The sequence below is a fragment of the Alligator mississippiensis genome, chromosome 2 (genome assembly GCF_030867095.1).
Source record: "Alligator mississippiensis isolate rAllMis1 chromosome 2, rAllMis1, whole genome shotgun sequence".
In the NCBI taxonomy this organism is placed as follows: domain Eukaryota; kingdom Metazoa; phylum Chordata; order Crocodylia; family Alligatoridae; genus Alligator; species Alligator mississippiensis.
In genome coordinates, this window is record NC_081825.1 from 179,996,537 (window position 1) to 180,011,840 (window position 15,304).

The 15,304-nt window shown below is 53.4% G+C and overlaps 1 protein-coding gene across 2 annotated transcripts in view; it reads left to right on the top strand.

Moving 5' to 3' along the window:
- Positions 1–15,304, top strand: part of B4GALNT4 (beta-1,4-N-acetyl-galactosaminyltransferase 4) — a 118,466-nt gene that overhangs the window by 72,292 nt on the left and 30,870 nt on the right. The window contains exons 3-7 of one of the 2 annotated variants that reach the window (XM_014604184.3): positions 4,023–4,133; positions 5,977–6,072; positions 6,627–6,717; positions 7,176–7,276; positions 10,525–10,592. In XM_014604184.3, the coding sequence (XP_014459670.1) occupies positions 4,023–4,133; positions 5,977–6,072; positions 6,627–6,717; positions 7,176–7,276; positions 10,525–10,592 (467 nt within the window). Of the gene's footprint in view, positions 1–4,022; positions 4,134–5,976; positions 6,073–6,626; positions 6,718–7,175; positions 7,277–10,524; positions 10,593–15,304 lie in introns of those variants that run through there. The other variant, XM_019485217.2, reaches the window with a different exon arrangement.

The following is a 15,304-nucleotide window of genomic DNA, read 5'->3' on the forward strand; positions in this document are numbered from 1 at the left end:
CCCAGCTGGTGACTCAGGGAAGTAAATCCAATCCATGTGGGCTGCATGCCTGGAATAAAATAGGTTGGCACATCTCTTAACTTCCACCAGGCACTTCGCACTCATGGTACTGTAGAACAGATCAATGATAATCACATCCCAGGCTTCTCTTGCTTTCACCTTTGCAAAAGAATAATTGACCACTGCTTCTTCCTGCTGGAAAGTCTGGTTCCTTTTTAACCCCTTGTGACCTGGCTCCTAGCAGCTAGCAAGAACCCCTGTAATTTTGCTTTCCAAGCAACCCAGAGTTGGAGCCACTGGGGAAAGGAAAACCTTTACAGAAATTGTTTCCTGGGAGCAAATTTTCTGGAAGAAATTTTCTGGAAAAAAACAAACTGGAAAATAAGGGAAAAAATCATTGGGTGTTAGGTGTTTATTGAAAACCTGGAATAAAGCCTTTTATTCCAACCTTTATTGGAATAAAAATATTCCAATGAAATGAGTCCCCTTGAGGTTCCTTGGTGCTGGTGTCCTCTGCTGGCTGGGAGGATCTGCATCCAACCCTCTGAGTGGGGTAGCAGGATCTTGTCCTACAGCAATACTCAGGTGACTTCCATGTTGTTTAGACCAGTGGTTCTCAACCTTTTTTTGTACCAGGACCCATTTGTAAACATCGATGGGCAGTCCTGACACAGTACCCCTCACCCCTGACCTGCTGCCTGCAGGTCCCAGCCCCCCAGTGTGTGGGGCATGGGGACCCCAAGCAGCCCCATACCCAGAACCCTGGCAGCCTGCAAGGAAAAAGCCACAGTTTCCTACATTTGGTTTTCTTTAAAGGAGACTCCATTTTTACAGTTCACAACCCTTTCATATATTCTTGCGACCCACTTTTGGATTGCAACCCACAGGTTGAGAAACACTGGTTTAGATGGCTTTTGTTGGCCTCGTGGCCTGTGGAAGCAGTAAAACTGTTATTCAGGAAGGAGCCTGTGATAGTTCTGGGGTGTGACCTCTGGGCCAGCTGAGCCCCTCCGGCAGAAACGCACGCTTTCTGCTTGGGGCGTGAGAGTCCCAGCTTGTCCTGTTACATCGGTGACTGCTGTGGTGGCTGGCTGTCCTGGGTGGATGCCGTGCACTCCAGCCCCACACATCATTGGCTCCCCAATAGTCTCAGTTGCTGAAGGCCATCTCACTGTCCCAGATTGCTTTTGCTGCCTGTCCTTGTCAGTGTCATGCCTTGCTGTGACACCCACGTGCAGTGTCTGCAGATGGAGTGGGAGAGAGGGGAGACATGGAGCAGACAGAAAGGCTTTCCTCCCCCTCCCTGCCTCACCACAGGAGTATGCTTGGCTGACATTCAAATCCCAAGAGCCCTGCATGCCCACGCATGCCCTATACATGCATTACATTCATGGGCACCAGACCAAGCTGTCTGGGAAGTGGTGAAGCTGGGCTCAGGTATTGGAGGCCAGCACTTGTAAACCAATAGCCCACCTTCCCTTTATGAGCTGTACCCTCTCCCCCCTCCTCCCCCTTCACACCCACCACGTCCTTTCCTCTTAGGCTGTACCATAGACATGTCTCTGGCCTCCAGGACAAAGACACCCCTTATATCAGTGGTTATCCCAGCATGCTTCAGCATAGCTGGGTTAGCTGGGCATGGTTTGTGTCCTGTTTCTGCACTGAGGTGTAAATAGCACTGATTATCACTGCTGTGGGTGGATGCCTTTTTATCCAGGAGCAAGTTTTTTGTGATTATCTTTTATTCAACCAGCTGTATAGTTAGGAGAGCTGTTTGAGAGGCTTTCGGGCCCTTCTGCAGGGCCCTCCCTCTCTCTCCGGGGGCATCCAGGGCAGCATCTGGGGGAGGGAGGGTCATGGCACGGCACAAGTAGACCTGCCAATCATGTGTCTCGCTAGCTCACAAATTTCAGGTATGTGCCCAAATGAGGAAATGCTGCTTTGGAGTCTTCCCTCTTCTTTTACAGATGGGAAAACAGAGGCACTGAGGGGTACTGTGATTGTTTGAGTTGGCATAGCCTGTCAGTGTGAGCCGGAGTCAAGGGGCTGTCGCGGTATTGGGGTCAGAACTCAGCTCCCAGCCACTGGTTCGAATTGAGTTCATGGCACAGCACAGGCTTTCAGAGGCTGGCAGTGCCCACTTGTGGGTCTTATCAGCCCAAGGCACACGCTGCAGCTGCCGCGATCCCAGAATCCCATCTCCCCCTGAGACATCCAGCACGTGCCTCTTGGCACAGCCCCAGGCTCTTGCCGCCCGCAATGCTTCCACCAGCCCTTCCTGCAACCCCACAGAGCCAGGGTCACAGCTCTGGGGGCGTTCCCAGCCCCCTCCCTGCGCCCGGCACAGCTGCATGAGAATTAATTCCACCAGACTGGGAGCTTGACAAGGAGTCGTTTATCACGGGGAAGGCTCTTTGTTTCCTTCTCAAGTACCCTAATCGCCTGGGTAATTTGGCTCTGTGTAATGAGGAGCGGATGGCACAAATGGCTCGGGGCGGGGCTGATTTATTTTCTGCTGGCCTCTGTGCCAGGAATGTCGAGCCCAAAAGGAAAGGAGCATCCCTAGGGCTCCCAGACACGCAGATCCCTCTCGCCTCCTTCTGCATTCCTGTCTCCTCCTCTCCAGACACCTGCTTTCAGCTTTCCCCACCACAATCTTTACCCCATCTCCTAGTCTGCTGACACAGCTGATGGCCTCCTGGAGTGAACAGGGCTCAGCGCTCTAACTAGTGTTGCCCAGTCCACCATCTTGCCGAAGTAAATGCCACATGCATCTCACCAATCTCCCACCTCCCAGTGCTGCCTTGCTCTCTGTCTGTAGGCACAGAGGCTCCCTCAACTTCCTTGCACCCAGGAACAGGCCTGCCTGCCCATACATTGCTCCAGCTAGTGCACAGCATAGCAGCTCATCTGTTCCACCCCCTGGTCACTGGGGACACTTCGTCCTATGTCCTGCTGCCTGCAGGGACTCCCCAGCTCAGGGTCTGCAGGGCTGGGCCCCTATAAGAGACAGGAGCAAGTCCAGGCTTCTCTAAACTCCAAATTACCTGCCAAGTTCAGTCCTTCAATGTCACTTCCTCAAACAAACACTTTCTTACCTCTTCCCATCCCTTCATCCCGACAATACCCAGATCAGATTCTGCGCCCGCAGGCTACGAAGGGAAAGAGTGAGCATCTAAGCACATCCCCATGCATCCTGCCATCTCCCTTCCCCACCTGTCTGCACTCACCTGTTCTCTCTCATCTAGCACTCAAACTCTAAGCCAGCTGAAACAGTCTGTCCACTCCACCCCCTGGTCACTGGGGATGTTTCCCACTGTGCCCTGCTGGATTCCTGAGGCCGGGGTCTGTAAAGAAGCAGAGAATGTATTAGGTGTATGCAGCAGCTTGCACAATGAGCATTAATCCCTGATCCGGGCCTTGAGGAGCTGCTGCAATGCAAATAAATGATGGTGGCAGTCAGCAGGGAGTGTTGGTATTAAAAGGGTGCTGGGTACTGGGAGGATGGACCAGAAAGGCCCTGGAGTCTATGGCATGCACTCAGAGTTTGCTGCCCTATCACATTAGCGATCAAACTAGCCCTGGCTGGCAATTCCAGGGCTAGAGCAAACAAAGTAAGATGGTTAGAGCCCACGCTGCTTCTTGCAAAGGGATTGGTCCTACCAGGTCCCCTGTTGAGGCTATTCCTATAACCCAGCCTAAAATTTCCCCCTGGCTTCCATGGGATACAGAATCCTGTCCTAAGCTGCTGCACAGCATCGCAGCACACAAATTTTGCAGTGTTGGCTCCTCAGAGTGGGCTTCACTTCCCAGGTAGCTAACTTCATTTGCTGGGCTCAAACCTCTGCTGCTCAAAATTGGGCGGCTTCTCTGATGTCAGCGGCCACTTGCATTGGCACCAGCAGCAGAGACTTTGGCTTCTTCACTACAAAGCATTCTGGGATGGGAGGTTTGCATCCCCCTTCTCCACTGACCCCCTCCGTGGGTGGCTCCTTTCTCATTGTCTCCTGTTCCCTCAACAGAATGAAGGGCAGGATGGTGACAGCTGGTTTTCACGAGGCCAAGGGCCAGGCCAAGCTGGAAGGGCCCCTGTCCTGAACATGACCAAGCACGTTCTGCCCTGGAACGACCAGGTAAGCAGGGGCAGGGAAGTTCTGTTTTTGGGGAGTGGAGGAGGCAGAGCCAGGGAAGAAGGAAGAGGTTCTGGGAGAACGACTGCAAAAGAGAGTAGCTTCTTTTCCCCACTGATACATGGACAACCCTGCAGTAATAAGAACTATTGCAGAGGCTTGGGTGCATCTGCCCAGTTGGCTGCAGCTCTACAGTGCTATTGTCCAGGGCTCACGCCTCCCTCTAGGCCAGCCCTAGGCCTGGAGGTGTTGTGACAGCATCAGCCCCACAGCCAAGAGAGAACAGAAGCCACAGAGTTTCATACATCGCATCTTGCTAGAGGATGTAAACCATCAGGATCCCTGGTGCTGGCCCCATGCATGGTGCCCCCCAGCAGAGCTGTAGTCAAAACACAGTTTGGGTCAGAGCTCAGTGCTGTCACCCAGATAATCAGCCACCTGTGCCCCAGCACCTACCTGCATAATGAGCTCATACATTATTCCAGCTGCAGCTCCTCTGCTTCTGTGACAGTGGAAGTCCCTGTGGGTCCTAGGCTGTGGCTGAGAAGTGCTGATTAGCAGAGTGGGATTAGGGAGGAGGGGCAAGGGTACTGGGCACTGCTCCCCAGGCCTCCTCTGGGTAACTGCTGTGATTAGATCACAGAGTGATCCAAAAGAGTGAGAGCCAGGCCACATCATTGCCTGGTTGGCTTTGCTCTGGGACCAGGTATGAGTATGTGTCCATTGTCCTGGGAACTTCCTCCATACAGCCACTCAGATTCCCCTTTGAAGCAAAGAGGAGACCCAATGGTCATCTCAGTGTCAATCACTGCTCAAGGGCCCCTCTTGCTCATCCTTTGGGTGGTCTTCTGATGAGTGGCTTAGATCACCTCGTGTAGCCTCAGTTCTGGATCTCCTCATGGCCATCCACCCTGGGCTGGTCAAGTGGCTGGACTAGGCTCAGAGCTTTTTGAAAGGGAATCACTACACTGGGCTCTCCAGGAATTTCCCTGGAGGTTCTCCCTTCCCTGAGCATGCCCACATGCAGGAAGGTCCTGGCCTGCCCATTCTCCAGCACGTGTCTGTCTGCAGCCATCCCAGCTCGGGTGGCAACGGACTCTGACATGAGTCTGGGGGCTGCACTCTCTCCTCCACTCAGGCTGGGTCTGGCAGTTTAAAAAGATGTGAAGTGTGTAATAGGCCCCCCTCTGTGCTCAGTCATGGAGAATATGATTGTGTTACAACCCTGTAGCCAGGGCTTTAGCCCTTTACCACAAGCTGTAAGCAGTAGCTGCTTTCTTCTCTGTAGTTTCAGTCCTGGGGTGTTGGCTAAGATGGTGGCTGCCGAGCGAAATAGTAACTGGTACTTCCTTGGCTTGCTGTGGAGCTGGGAGGATTGTCAGGAGAGGCAAGAAATCTGGGTCATTGCTGAACCAGTCAGTGAACCTCTAGTACCAGGTCTCTGCAATGATGTATGTATGGGTGAGGGGGCTGTTTGGTCTCGGTGGAAGACCCTTGTCACTGAAACTTGAGCTCAGCCCGCATGGATACCATGCTAGGTCCATGGCTTTCTTTTGGCTTCCTGTTACCCAGGGATTTGCTCTGTCTGGGTGCAGACGGTAGAGAAGGCTTCTACAGCCTTGTCCAGTTTGGTAATTTACTCCCATTTCAGCCACTAGCACATCTGTGACTAGGGATCTCTTCACCGCAACAAGTGTAAGCTCAGCTGGTTCACTGGGGTCTAATCCAGCAACTTCTTTGGACGTTGGGTATGATCTTTCACTGGTGCTGTTGGGTGCTCAGGGGGTTTCTGGCTTTTGGGGCAGGGAATGTGCTCATGTCCCCATGTGGGGTTGTCATTCTGCAGTACAAAGGGAAGGCAAACCTGCACGTCTTCGAGGACTGGTGTGGAGGGGCTGTGAGGCAGCTGAGGAAGAACCTCCACTTCCCGCTTTTCCCTCATGTGAGTCCCAAGCCCTTCCTGCTCTGGGGAGGAGGCATGATCCCTCCTGTCTGCTATGCGGCAGGGGGTTAGGGAGTGGATGAGGGTGGTTCCCATCTCCCTCAGCAATGAATGGACCTAGTCTGTCCCCTCTTGCCCTGAGTTTGATCTCTGCCAAACCATTCAGACCCTCGGGGGCCGAGCCAGTGTCCAGTGTAGTCACTGCCAGTCCTTGTATCAGGTGCTGATCCCAGTGGAACTAACCAGGCTCCATGGGGAAGCTGTCTCTGGGGAAAATTTGCCGATACAGGGGCCAGATGGTCACCACTCGCTCAGGCTGCCCTAGACAGGATAGTGAAGGGGGGACTTCGGCCCTCCACTGGGGAGGCAGTAAGGATGCCCCTGTTGCTGGGGACCAGTGAAACAGGACCCTTAAAATAGCAGGGGGCCATGGGGTGGAACCAGGCTGTGGGGTGGGGAGGGCTCTTCTGCCTTGTCCATGAGGGCGCAGTGTGAGCCCAAGGTGCGTGATGCATTCCTGCTCCTTCTCACTCCCTCTCTCTGCCTGTTTTCAGTCTCGCATGACAGTGAAGAAACTAGCTGTGTCACCCAAGTGGAAGAATTACGGGCTGCGTGTCTTCGGCTATATCCACCCCTTCAAGGATGGTTAGTGTCTGCACCAACCCCACGACCCACCTGCTATGGCTGGGCTGGGGGGGTGCTGCATAGAAGACCTTGTCTCCCCAAGCCTTGTCGTCCGTCCATCCATGTCTTTCCCCACCCCCACCCCCGGTCTCAAACATCAGCCTTTAGAGCCAGGAATAGCTGTGGAACTGCAAAGGCCTCTTCCTCGCCACCTGCCATTTAGTCCCAATTGCTCTGGGGATGCTGAGAGCTCCAGTCTCAGCTGGACAGCTGCAGAGCTGAGTCCCTAATGCACTGAGTTGCATTAGGACTGCAGACTCCAGTGCCCTCACAACCTTGCCCCCTCACTGTCCTTGCAAGACAAAAAATGGCCTTCAGTCTGGCACAGGCTCCCTACCCACCACTGGTCCATACTGCCACTGATTGCTCTCTTTGCTCCATGGCCCCATCTAACATTTCCATTTTTTCTTTCCCCCTAGGGGACTTCCAGTTCTCTGTGGCATCAGACGACAATTCAGAGTTCTGGCTCAGCTCTGATGAGAGTCCATCCAACACTCGGCTGGTGGCATTTGTGGGAAGGGTAGGGCACCCTCTTCAACTTCTCCCCTTAGCCTCCCTAGGTGCCATCAACCTGTGCAGCCAGTGCTGCTGAGCTCTTGCGGACTCCAGTCTCTCCCTGCACTCTTTATTGTCCCTGTGCTAATAACACTGTCTGGTGGAAGAAGCCCCTTGGTGAGATGGTTAAGTATAACCAGAAGCAAGAGAATTGCCATGGGGTTCCATAAAAAACTTGAGCAGGTCCAGCTGTGATCCTGACATCTGGAGGATGTCTCAATCCAGCCCCAAGGCATGTACCAAGCACCATCACACATGTGCCTGCTGTGTCCTGAATATGGTGCTGCAGAAGGGCTGAGAGGGCACCTCTGCCCCCAGTGTTTGCTTTCACTGCCTGAAAAACATCACTATCTGTTGTAGCCCCTCTGCTTTACTGTGGCAGGTTAGGGTGTTAAGTCTTGTGTTGTCAAGTTGATGTTAGTTTTTCTAAGAGGTTAGATTATGCATTGGTATAGGGTGGTTTGGATAGGGATGATCCTGCCTCAGGCTGGGGTTGGACTAGATGACCTCTGGAGGTCCATCCCTTCCAGCCCTACATTTCTATGATTTCTGTGATTTCTGTGATCCTGTGAGCTGGCCTCTGGGAACAAAATTTAGTTCACTTTGATACTAGAAGGGGGTGCTTTTTATTTTGCAGTAATTCTGAAGAGACTATATCCAGCTATTTTAGTGAATTAAGAAATAGAAGGGAGGGGAGCTTTATTTCCACCCTTCGTGGAAAGATTGTGAGAATTTTGCCTTTTAATAATGCGCAAAATGGCAAGTAATTGTAGCAGAGCCACTGCTCTCAGCAGACACAGGGTGCACTGGCCTCTGGTGGGAAGATGAAGAATAAGGGACAGGTGAGAACTAATGAAAATGGTGTTAGACAACTTCCTTCTCTCCTTCAATCTCACCTTTGCCATAACGTCTTTAATGGCAGCATGTGGTGGGGGGAGGGAGAGGGATAGGGGAGACAGCAGTGGGGGCTGCTAACTGCTAACAATCAAGAGGATTGTTTTCCTTTTATATTTGAACCATTGAACCACTCAAGTGTTTCAGACCCCACTCCACATGTCTTTAACAGTTTCAGCACCAACTGCTTCAGGGAAAAGTTTCAGAAAGCCTGCAGTGAGCTGATGAAGGACCAACTGCTCTACACACCCCCAATAGCAGCAGTGAGAGACTGGTTTGAGCCCCAACACATGAAGTTTGCTACCTCTTCCAGAATTTTCATTAATATTAGCTGTCACAGAGCTAGATATTCCCATAACCATTGGAAGTGCCTAATTCTGGGCTAAGTCTTTGGCCTCAGTGACTTCTTGTGGCATACAGTTGGCCAGTCAAGTGACACATGTAGAAAAGCAAATCCTTTGGTTGTTTTTAGCCTTTCACCTTGTCCTCGCTTGCTCTATCCCCATCTGTTGTCTCTCATCCCGTGTTTAGCTTGTGAACCTTTGGGGTCAGAGATGAGGGGCAACAGCCCGCTCTGTCACCCACAGACCCTGGCTGTCTTGTTATCATTGTAGCAAGGGATCTCTCCCCTTCTAGTGGAAGGCAGCAGGAGCAGTGTAGCAGGAATCAAGCTGGGGGAAATGCATCCAGCAGAAAGTGGAGCTGCAGGGCTGAGCATCTAATGAGGGAGACTGAGAGCCCTTGCGGCAGATTTGAGGATTGATAGCACCTTGCCCCTGTTTTGCAGATAGCCAGGTCAAGTGACCAGAGGAAGAGGAGTCAGGGACTATATGAGCCCTGGCACAGGGCTGAGAGTTCATTTTGACTCATACCATTCTGAGTCAGATCTCTACGGTGTAAGAGCTCTGCAGGGAGCTGAAAAGGTAGAGCATTTGGGTTTGGGGTTGGGTTCATGTTAACTATGAGGTTTGGGGTGGCTTAAAGAGGAGGAGGAGGAGGTTACTGGTGGGGTGCCTGTGAGATACTCCATGTTGTGAGAGGCTAAGGCCCAGACAGAGCCCTGCCAGGATCTGGAACCTAGTGGGCAGCTAGGGACTAAAGCCTAGGGAGAGGGGCCTGGAAGGGCTAGGGGGCTCAGAGAAAACCAAGTTCTGCTCAGGCTAGGGAGTGTAGATTGGACAGACTGGCAGACTGATAATGAGCAGGGTGGAGGCAAGGCATTGAAAGCTGAACTCTGGTTCTCTAAAGGCAGCCTCCTAAGCATAATAATTTTAACATCAAGATATGGCAGGAGAGAGAATGAAGCCAGATTAGGGCAGCCGGAGAAGGAGATTGGGCATAGTGTGGTCCCTCGGGGGTGCTATAGCCATCCCTGGAGGCTCACTCCATTACAATTATACACATGTTTGAGGCTTAATCCAATGGCTCCCTTGCTGGTAATGCTAGGTTCTACCACAGCACAACCAAGTATGTACTCAGCAGCTTGGTCTGGAGCTCAGTGGAGCCAAGGGAAAGAGTCTCAGGAGACTTGGGTGACTTTCAGATGTTCCTCTAGATGCTGCCTTTCATTTCCCTGTCACAGAGCCACCCATGGGCACCCACAGGCCTGGCTGCATTTTCAGTAAGTCCATATCCTGGACCATGTGTATTCCTTGATGCCCAGTGATAATTAACTGTGCTGCCCTGCCCCACTTTTCCCCAATGCACCTTGAATTCCCTTTGATAAACTATACTAGGGAGTTATCTTAGGCCCATTGCATCACTGGGCTTTCAGCTACACAGAAGTCCTGGAAGTCAGTGCTCTGATTCCTTTGTTAGCTGTAATGCATGTAAAAGCCAATGCCAAATCCTGTGTCTCCTCTGCAAGGGAAAGGATTTCCAGCCTGTAGGAATCTCTGTGCTTTCAGGTGGGATAGTCATAACCCTGTCTGACAGGGCTGGGAGGCCTTGCTACCCTCTCTGCTGGGTGTGGTGTCAATATGTGCCTATAGTCTGTGCCCAGCTCTTCCGGAGTCCTAGCATCCCACGGGGCACCCAAGCTGTGAGCACTGCTGGACACAGGGCCTAACCTGATGGGACTTTGACTCTTCACTAGGGGCTTCCTGGCACTGCAATAATCCAGCTAGATGATAAAAACAATGCTCAGGCTTCAATGCAGTGGATAGGTAGGACACAAAGGTGCTACACATGTGCTGCCTTTGTGGGTAAGTGTCAGTAAGCCCCTGCCCCAGCCAGACTGTCTCCTTCCAGTAGAGCTAAATGCGGCTCTTATACTAGCTCCTTCTCTTTATGTCTCTTTTGCCCTCTGTCTCTCCCCAGCTGGGCACTGAGTGGACAGCTCCGGGGGAATTCACCAAGTTCAGCTCTCAGGTCTCCAAACCGATCCGGTAGGTGTGACCTTTTCCAACTCCTGTGCCAGCTTGACCCTGGCCATGCCCAGTTGCAGCCACTGTGTCACCAGCAGGAAGCAAGGGATGAAGGGAACCACACAGGGCAGGTGTGGGGACATGGGGGAGCAGGCCTGCAGGGAGCATCCCGGGGTCTATACCCTTGACTTCCAACCTCACTCCATTATTTCTCCTCTTTCCCTGCCCACCATGCCTGTCCTCCTCTCCCACACCCCCTGCCCCATTCTGTGTTACGTTGGAGGGCTGTTTCTCTCCCATCACCCAGCCTAGCCTGCTGGATCTAGCTGAAGCCGACAGGTCTATTCTAGGCTTGTCTCTGCCTGCTCTATCAGTTTGTTGTCAGGCAGCATATTAGCACCTGATGGCCCTTACCTTCAGCAGCATGTCACAGCCGCCCTTGCTCTGAGCATCAGCCTCAGCCGCTGCAGCATAAAGATGGAGACATTCTGGATCAAACTGGTTGTTTGGGTCTGTCCTGGGTGAGGTACCTTTGCCCCCACCCCTGCCCCAGCATTAACTCTGCCCATTGGCCTCTATCCTGGCTACTTCATGCCTGCTGGGTCCCTCAAGAAGGCCCCAGTATGTGGCTCTGAGCATAAAGAATGCAGCGCGCAAAGTTTTGTAGCCAATTTTGGGACTCTGCTATTGCCCTGCCAATAGCTCTGATGGACAGTACAGTGAGGACGCACTGTGAATACTGATTGTTTCCCCACTGGCAAGGAGAGAGGCAGGCAAAAGCCGGAGAGGGGCTCTGTCCAGACAGAGGAAGGAGTCTGAACAGCAGTGACCCTGTCTGAAGAGCAGAGGCACCTGAGTAGGGTTTGGCTGTGGGCCATGTAAGCAGCTTGGCAGCTCCAGAGGGCTGCTCCTGTGCCCAAGAGGGGCCCATCTCAGCTGCCTGCCCTAAGCTGCTGGTGTCATTGTGCTGCCAGGAGCCAGTAGGCAGGGCCACCATGACCCAACAAAGCAATGCATGCCGGGACAGGGGCTGCCTTTTGTGGGGATGTGCTGAACCACAGCAGCTCCCTCAGGTTCATTCTGGGCAGTGTGTGCTCAGCCTCGTGGGCCATGTCTCCATTTTTAAAGATAAAACGTGTGCATCAGGGGGCAGGGTAGGAAGTAACAGGCTTCAGAGTCAGGCACCATGTGTTAGCATCAACCAATTCAACCCTGCCCACAGGCTGGAGTGGGATACCTCCGCTTGAGAGGGGCTGGGGCTCTGGGAGTAGCAAGGTTGTGTGACTTCTCAGTCCTTCTACTTAGCGCTTTCTCCCCTGTGTGCAATACCAGTGTTATGTTCTGCATCCCCTCATGCCCTCATGCCTGTGGGGTTTCCCACCACTTTAAATATATACCACTAATATACTGAGCCCCTCATCACTTTTGGGAGAGGGGGAGGAAGACTAGCTCTGTTCCACAGACAGGAGAGCTAAGGTGCTTTTCCCAAGGCCACAAAGCCAGTCTGGGACAGAGCCAGAAACAGAGCTGAGGCCACAAAACTGCCTTTCCTGGCTTGGCCAGTGCTGCCTTTTAACAGCAGATGTTTAGCTCTTTCCCTTCCTTTTATTCACCCTTGCATGTGTGTATAACGGGCCTTTGCCTCCATCACGTTTGCTGACAAACCTGACAGGGACAGCTGCTGCCAGGATCAAATCTGGGGTGCCCGCAAACCTGTATCCCACCTCCAGCAGTGGCCAGTATCAACTGTGGGAGGCAGGCAGTGGCTGATTTCCCCCCAAGAACATCTCATCCAAAACACAAGGTCTCATCTTCCCCTCACAACTCTTTGCTGTAGCTTGACATCCCCCTCTGAGTTGCATGAATACTCCAGGACTCTTGGGGCTTCTGGACTCCACACTGTCCCGTGGCAGGGGGTCCACTGGCTTACTACCCGTGGCCCCTCTCACTGCTTCTTGTCCAACAGGAGGAGGAGGAGAGCTCCTTGGGCACAGCCAGCAGCCACAGCCCTCCCCTTCTCAGTAGTTCAAGTGCCATGATTTGTTGCCATAGAAACTATAGGGTTTCAAGTGAATTCCCTGCCTCCATCTCCCTGCCCAGGTCCCCTGTCTGATATGAGGGGATGACAAGCATGTTCTCCCTGCCTCCGGCCCCCTGCTCAGCCTGGATCCAAGTGACTTCAGCCCAGTTCTTATTCCCTCCCCAGGGGGGCATTCCTGACCATCAGCCCTTCCCAGCGAGGTGCTGGGCTCCAATCTCAGCCACTCCCAGAACCCAGGAGGGTTTTCTCTCAAAGTCTGCTGCCTCCCAAGGAGCTGAGATGCCCCCCGCCCTGCTGATCTCTGCCTCCCTTGGTGCTAAGCTGGAGTCTTGCACCAGATTCCTTTGCTCTGAAGTTGCCGCGTGCCCGGGTGCCACGGCTGCCCTTGCAGATGATTAGCTAGGGACAATATGATCCTCTTAATCTAATTAGGATGGCAGCAAAAGAAAGTGGGAGGGGAGCGTTGGTGGCAAGATCATTTGGGCACACATGCCACACGCAATTAGACGCTGCTGACTGGAGCCCGGCCAACCGGGAGCTGGGACAGCAAGCTCTCCACGTGCATCCCAGTGTTCCCAGGAGAAGTTTGAGCAGTACAGGGAAGGGCCCCTATCCTTGGGCAGCAGCAGCTGGCTAAGTCTAGTAGCACACTCAACCTCATCCCCACAGGGTCTGCCTGTGTCATGGGGTGGAGCTGAGTGCTACTGACTTCTGAAAGATGATCCCACTATGCTCTGCACCCATATCACACCTTACTGTCCCAGCCAGCTCTGTCAGTGCACTAGATTAAATGCCTAGCTACAGCTCCCCTGCTATCCCAGGCCTGTGCTGCCAGCCCACCCAACTCCTAGCTGTGACCCCCCTGCCTTTCTGCTCCAGGAACCTCCTTAAGCAGAGGCTGCTCGTGTGACATCCTCACTCCCTGAGGTGGACAAATGCAACCTTAGCACTCTAGCGTGTGTTAGGCTGCAGCCGGAGGCCCCAGTAAAGCCCCTGCCCCTCTGCGCTCTTTCTCAGAAGTGCTGCTCCTCTGCCTCATGCCATCTGGCAGCCCTGGTCTGCCCATGCTGTCCCTCCAAAGCACCAGCAGGCTGATGGAGAAGAAGGGTGGAGTGTCCCAACCACCAGATGCTGTTGGAAGTTGTTGCTCTTAGGAGATGCACCTTTATCATCCTGGACAGAAAGAACACATTGCCCAGACCATTTAGATCCCCCGAGGGCCCTTCCTGGAGCCAAAGGTCTTGCCAAAGCCCTCTGATCCCCCTCCTCAGCCTGACACCAGAGCTGTCAAAATATTTGCCAGTCTGCCATGGCAGAGCCCACAATTCAGCTGGCTGTAGCTGGGCTCAGTGTCCCTCTCAGAGCAGATGAAAGCTGGGATCAGGTCTTTATCTGGCCTCCTGCCCCACTTGCCTGTGAACTCCAGTTAGCTGAGTCAGGCCTCTTCAGCACAACCCTGCCTGAATACCAAGGAGCCTGGGCCAGCTGCCCCTGTTCCCTTGCCCAGAGGCCGAGGCTCGGGCTCATGCCCACAAAAGTGCACAATGAAACACCAGCCAAAGAAGTTAGCAAACCTCTTCCCCTCGCCACCTGCCCCAGCATAGCACAAGAAGCACTCAAGTTTAAGGCGCTTCCCACCACCTGTTTCCACCACCGAGAGGCTGGAGGATCAATCCCAATGGTGTTGCCATGGCAGCAGTGACAGGCAGCCCCCCCTGGAGGTGGCGGGGGGAGCAGTTCAGCTGGCTGATGGGGGCTGACAGGCAGCACTCAGAGAACAGCAGGCTCTCGGCATCCCCCCCAGCCTCTGCATCTCATCGCTGCCAGGGCAGCACAGGAGCTGGCATCTCCTGAGCAGAGCTGTCAGCAGCACTCTCCTCACTTCTCTTTCTTCCCTTTGCATCCTTATAGTCTCCCCCCCTCTGCCCCTCAGGCCACCTGCCCCCTCTCTTTTCTCTCAGGAGACAGCAGCTCCAGAGACAGCAGAACATCTCTTTGCTTGACAGCAGCCCTTCTCATTTCCTTTCCTCATATCCCATAGCTCAGAGGGGAAGGACGGGGCCAGCCTCCTACTCCCTGCTTGTCCTGAGCCGTGAGCATGGCCCATCAGGGGCTGCAGGCTGTGCACAGCCCCAGGGGATGGGAGAGAAGCAACAGAAGTAGCAATGGAGCCAGGATTTCCCTGCTAGGAGTGAACAGGCCATTGGGTTGGGCAGCCTTCTGCTCGTATGCATATGTTCTCCTGCTTGCTTGTCCTGCTCCAGCAGCCCCTCAGCATGCTGTTCCAGGCTGGTTTACTCTGGCCATCCCTTTTGTTTCTTTCCCTCTCCTGGATCCCATGAGCCAAGGGGATTCCTGCTGGCACCAGCTCCCTCCCAGCAAGGGGGAACTGGGCTCTGGCCTAGCAAAATGCAGGCAGGATTAACTGGGTAGGAGGGTGCAATGATCATGCAGGAGGTGTGGTTATTAGGATGCTGATCAAGCCATTGAACTGTGTGCAGCTGCATCCCTTCCTTGACACCAGCTACTTCCTTTGCTGCTGCAGGGTCAGGGGATCAACAGCCTCTCTGTCCTCTCTTTGCTGCTTCAGCCAGTGTGGGGCTGGCTAGGGCTCTTCCACCAGGTCTGTGTGCCATTTCCCAGGTAGCTCCCATCAATACAGGTGTCACAAAGATGTTTTGAGTTCCTCTGC